The sequence below is a fragment of the Drosophila serrata genome, unplaced genomic scaffold (genome assembly GCF_035046125.1).
Source record: "Drosophila serrata isolate PLE 108 unplaced genomic scaffold, ASM3504612v1 contig_240, whole genome shotgun sequence".
NCBI lineage: Eukaryota > Metazoa > Arthropoda > Insecta > Diptera > Drosophilidae > Drosophila > Drosophila serrata.
This window is the reverse complement of record NW_028257138.1, coordinates 93829-112686: the sequence shown is the minus strand read 5'-3', so window position 1 is coordinate 112686 and position 18858 is coordinate 93829. Positions and strand designations below refer to the sequence as shown.

Below are 18858 nucleotides of genomic sequence, written 5' to 3'. Positions count from 1 at the left end.
AAGTCTTCTTGTCCTTTTAAGGCTCCTTCTTAGGTAAGTTAAGAAGGCTACATTGAATTTTATTTCACATTATTATCCTAGATATTAACTTTAATATTTAATATTTTTAATAGATACAAATTTGATCGAGTTAGGGCCTAAACTCTTGCTTTGGCTAAGAAGCCACAAGAGGCTGTCACAAGAGGCTGCCACAAGAGGAGGTTGCCAACCTTTTCTCCTTTTGTTTGGGGGTGTGCAAGCATGAGGGTATATCTGTATGACCAGGGGGTCCTTCTCCTGCTCCAACCTGCTCCTTTCTGTACTCCCACTCTCACTCCCTTTCCCGCTCGTGGTCATGTTGTGCGTGGACAGGACATCGCTGGCCGGTCGCTGGAGCTGTGGCCCATTTACATAGCTTGAGGTATTTCAATTTATTTCATTGTGCTTTTCATATTATTGTATTTGCAATTTTGATTGCAGTTGCCCTGGGTGGGCGGTGGTCAGAGGGTCAGAGGGCATGTATACATACATATATATGCAAAAATCCGTATAGAGGCATTTCGAACGCAGATTGACAGACTTCGGCGAGCGATAACTTGATTATTTTCCATTTAAATTTTCACATACGCAAATTGCACACACTCGCACAGAGAAAGAGAGAGAGAGAAAGCGAAACGCTTTAGGCGGATACTCGACATTTTTCTTATTATGAGAAATAATATTTTAGTCAAATATTTGATTTAAATACGATAACTTGGCATTAAGTAAATAAACATAAATAAGACAAAAGACAAGGAAACAACAAATGTCAGATCAAATGTGTGCCCAGCGGCCAGCTTTTGATTTTTATGCCCGACTTTATTGTCCTTGCATGGCACACTGCAGCTCACCGAGCATTATCAATTGCAACGACATTGATATATGATGGCTGTCGAATCGGAAATCACAATAATAACAACAGCAACAGCAAACAAAAAACAAAAAAATAAAAATAAGAAGAAAGCCAGAGCGGAATTTATGTGGCCAGCGGATAGAATAAAAGTCATAAAATCAATGCACAAATTACACTCGAACGTACTTACAGATACGAATATCTCTGCAGCTCTGCATATCTCCATCGACATCTGCAATCCAGTTCAATCAAGCAAAGATTTTAGGCACAGATACTTTATTATCATTTCCGTTTTCCGGGCTCCTTAATTACACAACTCCCATCGGGATTGCCATTTAACTCGGGACTCATTGGCACTTGGCAGCTGCGGCAAGGATTTGAGTGCAAAATTGGAATCCTTCATTAAGCGGAGCTCGGGCAGAACAAATGTGTCATGTTCAATTCGAGGAAATATCTTTCAAATGGCTTGATTTTGATTGCAGCCTGCCTGTCGTCCCTGGCCGAAACAACAGGCCGAAAGAACAATGCCAGCAACGGAGTTTGGTAACAAACAATTGCCGAAAATTGAACAGACAGAATGAATATTGAAAATGAAAAATAAATACGTTCAAAAGTGCTCAGGAGGAGGTGGTACCAAGCCACCAGGAGCGTTCTCAAAGGGGGTTATGAGCCCATGGGCTTCAAAATAACCAAGAGAATATATTTCGAAATAACAAAAAAATATTGAAATAAACTTTAATGTAATTAATCAGAGAAGAACACAAACAAATAGTGGCTACGGTAAACTAAAATCAAGTCAATTGCAAATGCTTATCTCGCCTCTTTGCTTATATTTTCTTATATTTTCCTCAGAAACTTGTAATCTATATTTGAAGATTGTTAAATTCTTCGAATCAGCATTACTTTAAACTATAAAAGTGATTGAAATCGCAATACAGAGTCTCAGTTAGTCTCAGTTTCAACATGAAACTCGGTGAATCTATAATCATTTTATTCCCTTTTGTGATCCTGGCAAATGGAGCAACATTCCTCGAGCCAAACTGTGGCATTTCGATTTCAAGCGCTCGACGTTCGTCACCTCGAATAGCTGGAGGACGAGTGGCCGATATGTTTGGAAATCCTTGGATGGCATATGTATTATCCTCAAACAAAGCCTGTGGCGGATCGTTGATTACAAACCGTAGGATTTTGAAATCAACAAAATTAAGAAATACAAATGAATACAAGTTTTTTTTTAGGCTTTGTACTCACTGCTGCCCATTGTCTGACATATCAATTTATGTGAGTATTCTGGGAGCTGTTAAGCTATTAAATATTAGTTATAATTCTATCCCAAATTTCCGATTACAGGGAAGTATTCCTAGGTGATTTTGACATCTCTTCACGGACCGATTGCTCTGCCCGAGGCTGCATGCCAAATGCTCTCCGGGTGCCCGTGGATCAGCAAATACCACACCCTCGATATGTACATTTTACCAGAGATGACATCGCCCTGCTCAGACTGGCCGGATCGGTGCGGTATACAGGTGAGTAAAGAATAAAAAAAAAATATTTACAAAATACAATTACTTGTATTTTCTAGACTTCATCAGACCCATTTGCCTGCTGACTAACTCCAATCCTTTGAGTACTCTCAGGCACTTGACCGTCACCGGTTGGGGTTTAACCGAAAACGGGCGCCCTAGCAATATTTTAAAGACACACTCCTTACAGCAATTTGATCGTTCATATTGTGCCCGAATATTTAACCTCCAAGTGGATAGATCTCACATTTGTGCGGCAAGTTACAATTCGAAATCCTGCAAAGGAGACTCCGGGAGCCCAGTCTCAGCCCCTTTAACGTTGGGTGGTATGACCCGCATAGTTCAGTTTGGAATTATGAGCACAATACACCAATACTGTAACTCTGCGGAGGTCTATACGAATGTCATGCACCACATGGGGTGGATTAGGGAAGTGGTGCGACAAGGCGGCAATCAGAAACCACGATATCCCACTCGATATTGGCACTTTTACGGTTAAGGACTACTATATACATTTTATAGAAATTCGTTAAGAGATTAGCTGATGAATGAATAAAATATATTTCAAGCAAAAACAAGTAATAATATTGAATTTAGTTAGGTTCTAAGAAAACCACAGGGCTTAAAGCTTATCTGTTGCTTACATAAATTTTACAGTGAATTTTTAAACAATTATTTAATTCCGAGAACTCATATATGTACATTTACATTTGAATTGGCTTATCTCCTTACATAGCATTCCATTTGGTCATTATTTAAGTGTGCTATATATGAATACATTTCTTTCTTTTTGAAACCGATACCATTTCCTAAATTAAGTATTAAAATAACGAATTTAATATATAATACTCTTTATGTGACCTTAACCTTTTAGAAACCCCTTTAATGCCTACGCCTCAGAGTTGGACTCTGGTTTTCAACTGCAACAACTAATTGCAACCTTGCCAGCATGATGCTGCAATTAAAAGAAATATGAAATTTTAGTCGAACTTCTATTTCTAGCAACATTTGCCAAAAAATTTCTTTCTCAACTTGTGTGTAGTCTGTGTGTGTTCTCATTTCAATAGGGTTCCGGCTGGACATACGCCCACAAAACACACACGGCGCACACACCACACACTCCCGTTCCCAATAAATCAGAATGCAAGAACTGACCAAATACAAGAAACGAAAAATGCATAACGAAAGCATAAATTGCCAACAATAAATAACCGAAAAAATTGTAAATAAAGTTGCAGCACAAATATTTCATAAAAGCAACAACCGAGCGAACGAGAGACCAGACCGACCAACTGAATCCCAGCTTAGGGCTAAAGAGCAGATGCCAAAAACGAGGAACGAGGTAAGAAACACCATGGCACGGGCAGTCGCTGCAGTTCCCGCAGTTCCTGCAGTTCCAGCATCCCGGAATCCCAAGCCAAGCATCGAAGCACTTGGGCATCGGGCAGCAGGCAGCAAACAGCAGACACCAAATGCCAAACACCAGGCGAGGCCAAAAGTATTTATGGCCAAGTTAACACATGCCAGAAGTGGCAGCGTGACACGAACTTAATGGGGAAAAGTTTGCGCATATTTGGAACGATGTATAAACTAAAATGGAATTATTTCAACAATAATTTTACTTTGCGTAAGAAAAAGGGATTTTATATTTGTATATTGTTTGTATTTTATATATATTGGTAGCTAACAGGCGCCCAAAAACTCAATCTCAAAGCGTATTTAAAATCGATCATGACAAAGCCAAAAATGCATTAATTTCAATTCGGAAAGCGTTCCTACACTCATATTTATTAAGTTAAAAATCCTGCACTTAAAATTTTTAAATTGAACATATGAAAATTTATTTGAACTTTTTGACAATTTCAACAATGTAACCCCTAATAAAATGTTCAAAGAATTTGGTCAACATTTTTTTCCTTCCAAACATGGCTAGAACAACTCGACTTTCAATGCTGATCAATAATATTTATGATTCATGGCGTCGGAAGTGACTTCTTCACTGTTTTCCAAGCTTCTGACTAAGATTACAATACCAAGCAAGGTTATAAAAATATATATCTTAATTTCATAATTTTAAAATACACAATTTCCTTCTCCAAACTATAAAAAAAAAAACATAATAATTATGTTAAAAATTCAAGGACTCACGCCCTCACACCTGGCTCCCACACACGCCCAGGAGGCCAACTGCAGCAGCAGCTTTTGGTCCTTCCCCCTAAGTTGAGGGTGGTGGCGGCAAGGATGCGGGGATGCGGCTGTCGTATCGAAAAACCAAAAAGTAAAAACGGCCCCCGGCGCATGTTGCAAGCAGCGCCAGAGCCAGAGAGAGATAAGCAGCGGCAACTTAACATTTTAGTGGGATGAGGGAGTGGTGAGGGGGCGGCCGGCCGGTAGATATGCAAACAAATTTCATACTTGGCCCAATGCTTAAACTCCTCAATTGGCTGAAAGCGTTTTTCCCCCTCTCTCTCTTTCTCTCTGTGTGTGTGTGTGTGTGTGCGAGTGGTATCTAAGCGTGGCACGATTATTGTTATTATTGTGGCAAGCAGGCGGCGGGGCAGTTAGTTAGTCGATAGGGTCTAACTATTTATTTGCATAAGAGTGCAGCTAGAATTTATTATTTATTTATTGCAATCGTAACAGGTAAGTGAACTGTGGTCCCGGTATCCTTATTCTTATTACTCATAAATAGCACACGAGGCGAAGGCATCCGGACTTTTGTCAACGCAATGCTACAGAATGTTGCAAAATAAGCGAAAATAAAGGAGCAAGTGAAATAATCTTAAGAGGGAGTAAAATAACAGCTAGGTAATACCCTAGAATAGAGAAAGAAAATCTTAAATGTATAAATATTAAATTTCACTAAAATAAGTCAAGTCTAAGTGACTTAGACAACTTTAATGGTATTTATTACCCGATTTCTCAGCTATTTAGGATTATTTTCTCCATGAACTCCTATTATATTCTGTTAACTACGTAGAAAATACATGTTTTCATGTTAAACAATTTCAAAACTAATATCAAGCTGATCCTTGCGATCCCTAGACTCAATATACCCCTCGATGTATTGCCCCCAAAAGAAAGTACTGAATATGACGGAGAAAGGGAAAGACTTGGCGGTCATATAAGAACACCAAGAGGAGCAACAACAAAGGCGGGTACCGCTGGCGATGGTGGAATAAGAGCGAGTCAGCGGCAGCGGCAGTGGCAACAACAACAAATTGGAATATATGGCTGGCAGGCATAACGGTGTTCATAATAATGATGGCGTGGTCTCTGAAAAGAACCATGACGGAGGAGCAACCGCAGCGGAATCACCAGTAGAAGCAGGAGCAGAAGCAGGAGCAGGGAGCAGGAGCTGCCGCCAGGAGCCAGGGAAAGCAGTATGGAGCAGGCCGAGGGACCAGGCCGAGGCCGAGGCAAGGACAACATGGCCGCAACATAATGAAAACGAAGGGAATTTTCAGTTCGCGAACTCGGCGACAAGGATGACGATGACGACGACGATGAGGGGCAACGACGCACGAAACCGCACCAAATGCCCGCCGGCCATTGCAAGTTCTCAAGTGCTTCCGGCTGAGAGGTTGCCTACCCAGAACGAGCCACAACCAGGAATGGGAACGAGAACGAGGACAGAACAGGAGAATGTTGAATGGTGGCAGCAGAATGGAGAACGAGGGGTTGCCACCCACTTCCATCAGGCCACATCAACCGGCTTCCTGCACCGAGGAAAAATATTAAATGAGACAAGAATCAAGCTTAATGAAAAGGAGTAAAACCAGGATCCTTTAGAAATAATCACCAGAGATTTGAAATAATATAGATCCATCTGTAGCTATCATTTTCCCCAGTGCAACCCCGACGCTCACCTTCCAACCTACCAATATTGTCATGTGGTTTTCTTTACCAATGGAGGAGGCAGGCAGGAGCCGGAAGGTGGCTGGCAGCAGGACGACATGGAGGTAAGTCCTGGTTGACTGCCACTAACCATTGAGCTTCATCAGCAGGCAGCGACAACGACGACGACGATGATGATGACGATGGCGATGACGACGACGACGTCGACATCATGGGACGGAAATGAGTGAAGCGTGACATTTGCTGCTCCTGCGATGTCACGCTACGCTGCTCTTCTCCGCTCCTTGCGCTTGCCATCTCTTTATCCTTCCCCCATGCTCCTGTGTCCTTTTCCTCCCTGCTCCCTGCTCACATGTGAGCCGCGGGCCAGGCAAAAGGAAACTCCTCGTATAACGCAAATTAAAAATCGCACTGCGAATGCAAGACATCCCGGTAATGGGAAACTAGCGCGAATGTGTGGATGGAGGAAAGGAGCTGCCAAAGAAAGGTCTTCTTCTGCGGTTCCTTAGAGTATGCAACGCTTTTTTAATTAGCCCTCGACCAGGCAGAAGGATATCCAGGGATAAAGATCAATTCCAAAAGAATATATGCGAGTGAGTAAAAACCGAAAAATGTTAAGTACTGAAACTATATTTTCTCTAATTAGTTTTATTTAATACATTTCCAACCTTTTAACCATTAATTTCTGACCCCTTTAAGTAGCGCAAATAATGTAGAGAATAGCCGCGGGCAAAGGGAACATTTCAACATCAAAACAAATGCATAACAAAAGGTGTAGCACACATATCATGCATATTTTGAGGAAAATTGCCTCTAACGTGCCGCTGTCCGCTTTTCCAGCAATCCCCACACCTCCCACTCTCTCCCCCCCCCCCCCCTATCCTTGGTGCCGCAATCAACCTTTGGCAGCGGCTCGCGTTTTTGACTTGCCAGCGGCCAAATATCGATGTAAAGAATTAAAAACATAGGTACATGCGTACTGAGGGCGGCGCTTTGCCCCCGAGGCACTGAGTCCTGACGAATGGGTGGGGGAGGTGGGAGGGGAAGGGATTGAAGGACAGGGGTGGCCTAAACTGGGAGAGTCGAGCAGATACAATAAAACATGCAAATATGCGCCCAAGGACATTGCAACAACAACAGCAACAACAATAGCAGACACACAGTCAAAACAGAGAGAGAGCGCCAAAGAACGCAGCCCAAACATCAAACACACACGCACACACACACATACTCGGGCATAGAGAAGGTCCTTTGGTGGCGGCATGACCGCAGGTGTACACCCACACATACGCATCAGCTGTGTGTGTGTGTGTGTGTGTGTGGATGTGCGGCAGATACCAAAGGGTATAAAGTTTATTTAGCTTTAGACGAAATTAAAGGCCTTTGTATATTAAGTAACCCACGTGGAAGGCATCATCCATCCACACACACACACACGCTCACCCATTCGGCCATACATAAATGCAGTGCGATAACAGAACACACACACATATCCTGGGCATATCCTGGGAGCCCAGCAGCCTGGGAGTGTTGAAGTTGTACATAAAATATGCCCCTGGCCGTTCTAAACATACCAAAAATGAAATTTGTACCAGAAAAAGCAAAAAATAAAAAAGAAGAATATAAAACATATAAAAAAAAGAAGGAACGGAATGCGAACCGAATTCGTTTCAAATGTTCATTGGAGGGCCCAAAAGGACGCCGCAGGACATCGTTGCGTACCTTCAAAACGAGCTGTAAAGTTCCCCTGGCCCATCGCTGCCTGGTTATGAAAATACTTCGCCCATATTTTGATTTCATCAGCAGGCTTTTGTTAGTAATAACTGGACAAGAAGACAATCAAGAGACAGATCCACAGACTCATGAAACAAATCAAAAATCCGAATTGCAGGAGTCGTAAAATGGTAAATGGTTAATGGATGAGGGATTTAATGGATATCAGGAAATAGGAGTTTACGATATTTGCGAATGTCTCAAAATATTCTTTTTAAATGTTAGTCTAGTCTTTGTTTAACAAGAAATAGTAAAGAGATTTTTACTGCTTTTAAGCTTTCAGAAAAGCAAACAAAATAATAATATTTTAAGGTCTTACAAGACTTTTAAGGTCTTTGAAGATCCTTAAAATCTTTCAAGTTCCCTGCAATAAATAATAGTATATTCTAAGGCTATAGTTAAGAAATCAATGAATAAATTTAAAAATTTTCATATTTCTTGTAATAAATGAATATATAGTGCAATGGTAAGAGAGAAGATAGGAAATTATGAATTAATAAACTCACAACCTTTCCAGATCCTTACCATAAATGATAAACCAAAGCCATCAAAAAAAGCAAGAAACTCTCAATATTTCCCCACTATCTTTGGATATCATATACAAAATATTCCCACCCAAATGAAGGTCCTTAAAAAATAGCTCTGTATTTAAGATGGCCAAGCCATCGGCATGATTATTAACTTTTGAGCCGTATTTACATTTTGACAATTGCAGTACTGCAATCAGCCAGGCATGTCCTGGACTCTGATGCAGGTCCTGTTCGTTCTGATGCAGTGCAGGCGGGCAAATGTCATAAAATAAAATAAAATAAAATACAAAATATTGATGACGATGATGGCTTGTGCCGCTGTCTGATCCGTAACCATTACAGTCACCCCGCAGTGCATGTGTCCCAATGGTACAATTCCATTTTTTTGACTTTATTTCCTCTCTTTTTTGACATATAAAAATGCATGAAATGCGGCAAACGTAGGACTTCATAGTATATCTAAATATATACATATATATGTTGTACATTTAAATGCCGTTACACTGATTGACAAAAGCCATATCGGCGGGGGCTGAATAAAAACACGAGGACCACGGAGCGTATGAGTAATGTAACCGAAACAATGCAATTGCCAATAAAGATGAGATGAGGCGGTCACAGCAGAAAAACTTGATTGCCATTTCGAGGTTTTTTATGCATATGTTGATTCGTTCAGGGAAGTCCTCGAATTTTTTATGCATCGAAAAGAAATATATATACTCTTTAAATGCGGAAATACTTGGGCTTTTTCCCCACTCACCTTTGCATTAATCTAATAAAATATGCTGAATGCAAATAAGAAAGCTTAGAAAAGTGCAAAACTAACGCCAAAAAACACACTCACTCAGCACACAGAACGGCCTTCAATATTTAATGCAATTGTTATAGAAACTTATTTTGATTTTATTACAGCGCTCATCAATAATTGGCACACCTGAAGTTTGGGTACCTGAGACCGGGCATGCATACGGAAAAGCGTTTTCCATCTCGCTGCGTTTTCCTAAAACCGCTTGTCCCCTCGCGATCTGCATATTTTTAGGCAACATTTTATTATTAAAGCTGCCGACACTCAAGCATATATACATATGGATGTATATGGTAAATGTGTGTGGGTTCAGATCAGGTGGAATTTTCTATATAATTTTGTACTCTTGCATTTTGCGGAGCTAATCTGCATTTAAATGGAATTTTTAATTATTTTCCTAGCCGCATCCTTTGACAATCACAGCGGACCGACGGCGCTCGAGGCGCGAGCGAGGACGACCATCTGCCCCTCATCCCGGATCCGGTTCCAGCTTCAGTTCCTGGCCGATTCGCGGTCAGCAAACTGTAGTTCGAATTTAAATAAAACTTAACAAGCTTGTGCATACACAAAGGTGGGTTAGTGCCCCACCGTTCACCGATATAGTATATATATATACATATATATATGTATATAACTCAATGCTGGCGCATTTTAGATTGCCAATCAAAATGTGGAGCAAAATATATCAGATGGCGTTAGGGATACCCGGAAAATCGGTGCCGATGCACCTAACAATTTTGCCATCATCGGCTAAGCAAATAAGAATATTAATGGTTTTTTCCAGCCATTGCACAATATTTTGCACCCACCCATGCATAATACACCTGAGCGAGTTTTTCGATTAGAGGAGTCAGCCCACCTGCCCTACCTTCCTTCTGTGCCATGTTTATATACATATATACATATATGTATGTACTGTAAATGCCAGTGAATAAAATTAATATTGGCGACATTTTACAAATTGCATTTTCGCATTTATGCCAATGAAAAATTGTAATTAACATGTTAATTAATAGTTGGCCGCCGGCCGGGTTTGTTTTATTAAACATAAAAAACGCGTTGCATAATTTTAGGCCGCACGCAGTTCACACAAACACACACACACACACAGGTACTTGTCGTTGAACAAAAACAAAATCACTTTATGAGCCTGCTATTTTAATATTAATTAGTTTTGGCTGCCTGTAAAAAAAAACACACACACAAACAAGAACACACAATAAGGCAAACAATAAAAGTTTTATTGTACATTTTAATGACAATCCGTGTGGCAGCATGGAAAGGGGTTTAACCGATATATCCATTTGGGGTGATTTTGGCTTATATTATAAAGAAGTTGATTTTTTAAAACATGATACCATAAAAAGAAGGAAAACATGCTACCAATTAAAAGGGTCAAAGTTATTGTTTAAATACCTAACATAAACATTTATTTTATGTTCATAATAATAACATCAGGATGTAAGTCGAAGAGGAAATAAATTGTTAAATGGTCTTATAAAGTGTCTATGGAGAGAAAAAATATATTCCGAAGTTTTAAATTTCCTTAAGTACAGGATATTAGAAAATGTTGGGATTTATGAGGTCATTAAAGTATTTACTTTTAAAAAAATTTTTTTTTTTCAATATTTTAATCGGGTTGTGAAAATCAGCAGCGTTTTCTAAACCCCTGAGTAAGTGTCAAAATTATGTTTAAAAAAATTTGTATTAACTTTATATTGTTTTTAGAAACATTTTTAAGGGATTTCAGAACCTTAGTGATTTCTGGAACATCATAGATTATCTTAAAAATCAATGATTGAAAGTGATTTTTGACTACCTGTTTATCTAAAATTATTCAAGAGAAGGGACTCCAAAAACGGGTAGCAATATCGTGCAAATTATTGTCATTCTGGTCATAGCAAAGACCGGAAGTGGCCCCAAAATCCTGCGGGCATTAGCCGCTTGTCTTTCAATTTAGCTGCCTCGGCGGCAAGCATGTTTGGTTTCATCAGGTTACGGCTATGGCTATGGCCACGGTTACAGCAATGGCAACGGCTATGGCATATTCTGAATTCCGGTGAGACGATGGACCGAATTGGCCATTGGCGTTTTGCTTGAAATTCCCGCTTCCTCCGTGACACACTCCCCACTCCGCCTCCTTGGTATTGCTGGAAAGGAAATGTGAACGTGAACTGCATGTCTGGCCTGGATGGGGGACAGCTTCAGCTGCCTCTCACCTGGCCAACATCAACAGGCCAAGGAGCCGATGACGACGATGAAGGGTCCAAAAGATGACCCCCCCCCCCTAAGCCTGAGAGGCACAGAGCCTGAGTGAGCCCGAGAGCCAGCGAGCCACCGAGCCGGAGTTGGCAACATAACGGAGCGGAAATTAAAAGGAGCAAAAAGAAAACAGCACCGGAACAGGAAGAGCATGGAGGGAAAACTCTAAACCACAAGACACCCGAGCCATTGCGCATTACAATGAATCCTGCGGCGGGCGTTGTGCAAACCAAACCGAACCAACTATGTTAACTTGCGAGCAGTCCTTGGCAAAAAGGAGAAGAAGCGACGACGCATGTGGGAACGATATCATTCCATTCAAATCACTCCCCTGATCCTGATCCCCACCCGCCCCAACACTGCTGATGGCAGGATAATGATGCACAACGCCGAGTAAACCCTTTGCTGACTTGTTGCTTGGCTAAATACGGGTTCTGCAGAGATTGACAGTTGGCAGTCGAAAATGCAAACAAGGATATTCCAATTCTTGCGTTAAAGCGGCAAGTAAAATAACACATGTATTTGTTACAAATAAACAGTGTTGCATGTGGGATTTTAGTATTAGTTTTATTTAATTAGTTTTACATAACAACTGGAACTTAAGAAGGTTTAAAGTAAATAAAATAAAACTTTTAACTAAGGGTATACTAGTTATTTCTTAATACTTAGAATCCTATAGAATACTATACTGATTATTTCAGTTGGTGAGTATTTATCAGTATTTATCTTTTAAATAACATGTATATTATCTGCACAATCCTGTATCTATCTAAGACTTTTTACCCGTTTATCAATTTACTTATAGATCCCATTCAATTTCTGGCAAGTTGGAAAAGCAATTACTTTTTCGTTAACATTTTTGTGCTTCGTAAACATTTAATTTCCAATTTTAATTTGCTTCAATGCATTGCCACACACACACACTCATACTCATACAGAAGGGCCGCATTGGGGACTGCTGCTAGATGAGGTCCTGCTGCTGCAGCAAAGGACCTGTATGCCCGCCTCCTCCTCCGACTCCCTCTCCTTACACCCCTCTTCTCATATGGCCTGGGCTCCGTTTCTCATTTACATTAAATAAATATTGTACAATTGTATTGAGCAGCTGGCAAAGGTGAGTCGTCGAGGCGTCCCAGTCCGATGAAATGAGCTCCGATTGGATTCCGGGCCCAACTTCATCTTACGAGTGGTGCGGCTTTGGCTTTCCACCTCCACTCCGGCAAGTGTAAATATTCCCAGAAAATAAAAGAATTCCTGCCCGGTTCTGGCCCCAATTGACAAAGGATAAAAATAAATGAAGAAATGTAGCGAGTATTTGCAATGTATACTAAAAATAAAGATAACTTCGAAGCTCAAATACCCTAAAAGTTTTCAACTAAGAATCGATGCATTTAACTTAATCACAAAAAATTTATTTATCTATATTTAAATTTAATCAATATTGTTGTTAAAAAGAAATCGACACACATTCAGACACTTTTAAAACACAAAGATGGCCATAAAAATAGTACATAAAATAAATTATTTAAAAGTTTTCAAGTCAGTTTGTTTATATTTAATATTAAATAAATAAATAAATATTTATATTTACAAATAGCAACCAAGAGAAATACCGTCTAAAGCTTACCTTCCACATATGTGGATCGCTTTTCAGGATCTAAATACTTCCCGTGAGAGAGCAGTTAGGTTTCGTTTGTTTACATTTAATTTTCAATTATCAGAAAGAGAAAAGAGAATAGATAACGAAGAAGGGGACAACAATGAATGATCTTCACTTACCCCAGCTCTTCTCGTTTCTTCTATGATGGAATTCATACAATACACTGAAATACACTGAAAATATTCAGGTAAGAGAAAATATGCATACATACTAAGCCGAGAGGGAAAATGGAAAGCACTAGTTTAAGGTACTACCACTTTTGGAATTTTCCATTTAGCTTTCACACATTTGTTTTCTCTTTAGGCAAAAACAAATCTATGTGTACACCACCCGAGCGTAGAATTCCTTGAGTCGCACTTTGATCACGTTCCTTACACTTCGGAGGGTTGGTTTTCCTCGCCGGAGTGCAGAATCCAGGTATATCGCCGCCGATGACGAGTTTTCTCGCAGTTTTTTCGCTTTCCGCACTATTTTTGATCGCGCTGCGATTTACCCCGTCTGATTAATGCGAAAGTACAATTGATAAGAAATTGTGGACATTATTGGAATATCGGAATGCGGCGAAATAAACTGGAAGACCTCAAGCGGGAAGCGAAGCGGTTCAGGGAGTGACACTCTCTTCCAGCTGATAACAGATATGGGAAATCCCCAAAGATGCCAGCGAAAGCTGTGCGTCCAATATCCACTTCCATTTACCCATTGTTCCTATAAAAGCTATGTCATATTGGTGGTCTATTTTTTATGTAATATATATCAAAATACTAGTGAGAAGATTATCTGCAAAAATATCATTTAGATAGCTTTAAAACTGAGAGACTACTTGGCATAGAAACAAACTTCTCACTAAAATAATAATACCCTACAAGAGTATTAAAAATGTGAAATTGAAACGATTTGCTGGTTTTCGTTTTATGGAAAATGCATGTCCTGTATGCAAATGCCTGGGCCAAGGCAATATTGCAATATTTGGTAACAAATCAAAATAGACCAATTTTATTCCCATCTGTGCACTAAATGATTTTTCATACTTTTCTTTTCTTAAACTATAAGAGATTTGCATATAGAGTTTCCTATGAAATTAATGTTTTTGCCATGTTTTTCCAGTTGTTCGCTCGTCCTGGCGCCCTGCACTCGCACACAGATGTCATATCCTTTTTAATGGCTCACTGGAGTCCTGGATGCTATGACTTGTGATGTGCAAATGTTATCCTGTCTCCCAGGCTGTCTCTATCCCTCCGTCTGTCTGAGCGTCGGTCTGTCATGTCTCTCCGCATGTGTGTTTATAATTTACTTTGCTTTCTGACAAAAGGATTTTAAAACAATTATTTTAATGTTTTTCCCACACACACACACACGGAGGCACACAGGACACACAAGGAGAGCCACGTCAAATTGAGTTTTGTTTCATTGGCAAAATGTTAAAATGTTGAAATGACTTTTGTCAATTTTTGGCTTTTAAATGCAATTTTTCTCTTCATTTAACATTCGACCGGCTCTGGCGCAATATAATTCGTGCAAAATCGAAAACTTTATTTAATCAAACACAAACACAAATGCAAATCCAACAAAAGTGCAATGTAAATAATGCCGAGCAAGCCGACCAAAAAGAGTTTTTTGATACACTCTCGTAATATTCGTGTTTTTGCTTCTGCTCATGTTTTTGTTATTCCACAAATTATCCCCACAGTTATGTAAATGCGAAATTTTTCTGCAATTATTTATTGAAGCGTTAAGCAAAATACACAAATTAGATTTTAAAGGGCACAAGTCAAATGCCAAATGTGTAAATTACACGCAAATTACCCGGAACACACAAATTGAATAAAATGCAATTTCAATAGAAGCTTCAATGGGGCTTAAACTCATGACCGGCTAAGCAAATGATAAATGACCTGGCTAATTACGGCGGTAGAATCAACTTTTGGCCAACTTGTCCCGTTTAATCGCAATCGCACAACAAATCCTTAAGTAATTCCAAACACCAAACACTTGCAGCGGTTTTCCCTCTCGCAGAATATCTAGATAGAGCCAAAGTAAGCAAGTCATTAACATATCGCACCAATGAAAATGCAAATGCACCTCACAATCCCCAGCCAGGATAACCAGGATATTCCCCCAGCGCTCTCTGGGCTGACCGCCTGTCTGTCCGGTGGCTCATTAAAATGCGCTGCCATCTTGCGAAAGTGAAAAATTGCCCAGTCAAGGAAAGAAAGTCGAAAGAAAAACCCAGAAATTGGTGTGAGGATGAAAAAAACTTGAAAATAAAAGTTGGCTTTAAAAGAAGCACACAAAGGGAATACCTTAACACGTTCTTAAAGAAATAGTAAGCGGTAAGTAATTTTTATAAGGAAATCTGTTTTATTTATATTCAGTTTTGTTATTCTATTAAATAGGCACATCTAATCGGAATCTAATTCACAACAATTAAAACCAATTAAACCACATTTTATTTTTAAACTATGTCCAAAACACGTTCAGGATATTAATCGAAAATTATTTTTATCAATGCAATATACGTAATATCTTATCCCAATTTCAAATGTAGGAAAATACTGCAGTCAACGTAAAAATATTTTAATTAGCTTCATTAAAATATCAGAAAAATGTTATTTCACTTATTTCTTTTATATTCTTGATCAGCATCAACAGTAGAGTCGAAATTGTATGAGGAGTTTCATTGTTTAAATTTTCAAAAATTGATAAAAATGTAATTAACATAGGAAAGCTTTCTGAATTACAATTAGTGTTTTTTTTTTTGCTAAGTTATTAGTTTTTGTAAATGTGTAAATTGTCGAAAAATTATCAATTGTCATATACATTTATTGATTAAAAAGAATGCAAATATTTTAGGCTTAATTATGATCGATTTCTGGTTTAATCTTACAATTGAAGTGCAAACTGAAAGGACATAAAAGGTTATATTTGGCATCCCGAAGTTAGTTTCCATTCTTGTTATTATTATTTTATTAGTCTAAATAAAGTAAGATATTGAAAACATATTTATATTTATATCAATTAGAGCTGAAATAATAGTGTATATTTCGGTATGATTCCTTCCCGTTTGTTTTTCAAACTTCCAGATGACTTTTTTCGAGATCAGTTCACAAAATACTAATGACAGACAGGGACCATGTCTGGAAAAAGATGTCCCAAGTAAGAGTATTCCTAATACACAAAGGAAAGTCGAAAAAAAAACTTGTGCGGCCATTGCAGTCATTGCTGGCGGTGGTTCTTGGCATAAGGTGTTCCACTTAACTTGGCTCCGTCGTTATCCTTGTTGTGGCTATTGTAGCTTTAGCTTTACGCATTGTTAGCACTTCATAAAACAAATCTCATGAATATTACGCGGTTTTATCTGTGCGCTTGAATTGTTAATGCATATACCCGGTCCCAGTTGCTGGTCGAATGGCCGCATCCTTGACTTGGCTTTGGCTGCGGGTTATTGCCAGACGGGGAGTACGCAATCCGGAATCCTTGCACCCAAGCATCCTTGCATTTCACTCACTTCCTTCCTTCCTTTTCCGCTATCCTGTCGGACGGTGAGCAGTGCAGTCATGTGCAGGAATTAATTTTGCGATTACGCGTAATTACAGCCCGGAAAAAAGTCAACAAAGAAGGACGCAGCTACAGCGGCGGCTGGAGCAAAACTTAATTGCGAGTAAGTGTTGCTTAATACTCATTATCTGCACTCGCGCCTCCGCCCCCTTAGCCACCCCCCTTTTCGCCCCCCTTTTCGCAAGGAAGGAGGCGTGTCAGCGGCATTGCCGAAACTTAATTGTTAGCTTGCCGAAACTTTTCAACGCGTTATTTAACCCTTTACTTTTTGTTGCTAATTAAAAAACTTTTGACGGAAGATAAAAAAAATATATATGTATTAAAAAAATGATGGGAAATGAAGAGCAACGAGCAGAGAGCGACATAGATATATATGTTCATGGCTGGTTGTTTACACAAAAGCAATCATACGCCACGTTGTACCCGCGCCCCTTCCACCACCCAGTTATCCTTAACAGTATCGTCACTGTCAACAATACGACATCAAGGAGCGAATTTCGTTGGATTTCCACGAGTTTTCCAGGGGTTCCTACGCTCGACTTCTTGACGTTGCGCTGAAGTTTCATTAATTAGATAAAACTTTCTACCATTTCCCCTCCGCTGTACATTGTTAATGACGCCGAGCGAACAAGCGAACGAGCTGCAAATTATTTGCACACAACAAAAGTCAAAAAGTTGCAGGACCCCGAAAATGTTGGAAAATAAAACATAAAAGTGTGCGGTTACCAGGGTATTAAATGATAGGGGTAAGAATTAATACAGTAAATTATTTAAATTAAATACAATTTATAAGAAACTTTAAGATCTAAGGAAGATTTAGTAAGAATAAATACAAGATAATAAATATAAGATAATATAGAACTTTATCAGGATATCAGTTAAAATTATAATATCATAATAAATACAATATACTAACTATCTATCTGATAAAAATATTATATATATTTTTTAGAGAATATAAACCATTTACAAATTTTGTATTTGAGGGAAAATGTTTGAAAAATAAGTATATAGAGATATCAGTTGATATCTGAGACCCTTAATAAAGATAACGAGGTGTACAAAAAACTTCTCTTACCTGAGGCAATTTCTGAGATACTTCGCAGAACACCTAAAAAATTAGGTTTCAATTAAAAATGCAACTTCGCAGCATAAAAAAAGGGTTACAAAAAAAGAAGGTATTCAAAGCCAATCAGTCTGGATGATTGCTGCCCAAGTAACTAGGCCTCGTGTCTTGAGCAAATATCCAAAAATATCCAAGGGAAAAAAAATAATTAACCCGCCCTCAGGATACCAACTCCTTTCACATTCAGTGAAGGCTGCTAATCATGGAACAGTTCTTGCTAGGTGGTAAGTAAAGAAAAACCGGAAACGCCGCACCAAGAAGCGCCAATCAAATTAAAAAAAGGACCACATCAAGTAACCCCAGGATGCGAATGCGAGCCACAGGATGCCCGGCTACAAGATACTAGATACAAGATACAAATCCATGGTATATGCGGAAGATGAATTTTTAATTTGTTGCCGCTGCTTCCCGTTTTAATTGTTGTTGACAGACTGAGTGACTGACTCGGGACTGACTGACAGCGAAATTTACAATCCTTTTTCTTTTCCTTTTTCTGCCCCGGCTTAGGACCTCCCACCCCGCCACTCCGCCACACCGGAGGGTGGTTGGGTGATGATGGAAATTTTAATTAAAGAAATTGCGGTTAATCCTGTTACACAAAAAATGAAGATTCAGCCTCCGGGGGTCAGCTACATCTACATCGCAACCAACAATTGTGGCTAATTGTAAGGGAATTTATACGAGGCAGAAGGGGTAAAAAGTAATACATCTCATCTACGCATGAACATGAGGTGTCCTTATGCCAGGATCTCCACCTGGCATCAAAACCAACGTTCATCATCATCATCATCAAAAGGTGTAGCCACAGAGCTGAGCCTATGGGAAAACATTTTCATTTTCACTTTCGTTTGTTCGCTTTTAATGGCATTACCCAAAAATGGCAAAGGAGGTGAGT

The 18858-nt window shown here is 39.3% G+C and overlaps 1 protein-coding gene across 1 annotated transcript; it reads left to right on the top strand.

Moving 5' to 3' along the window:
- Nucleotides 1-459: 459 nt before the first annotated feature.
- Nucleotides 460-2969, top strand: LOC110189329 (serine protease grass-like). The gene is made up of 4 exons (XM_020959372.2): nucleotides 460-2051; nucleotides 2110-2152; nucleotides 2222-2397; nucleotides 2454-2969. The coding sequence occupies exons 1-4, from the start codon at nucleotides 1835-1837 to the stop codon at nucleotides 2891-2893; spliced, it is 876 nt and encodes a 291-aa protein (XP_020815031.2). The 5' UTR covers nucleotides 460-1834; the 3' UTR covers nucleotides 2894-2969.
- The last annotated feature ends 15889 nt before the right edge of the window (nucleotides 2970-18858 follow it).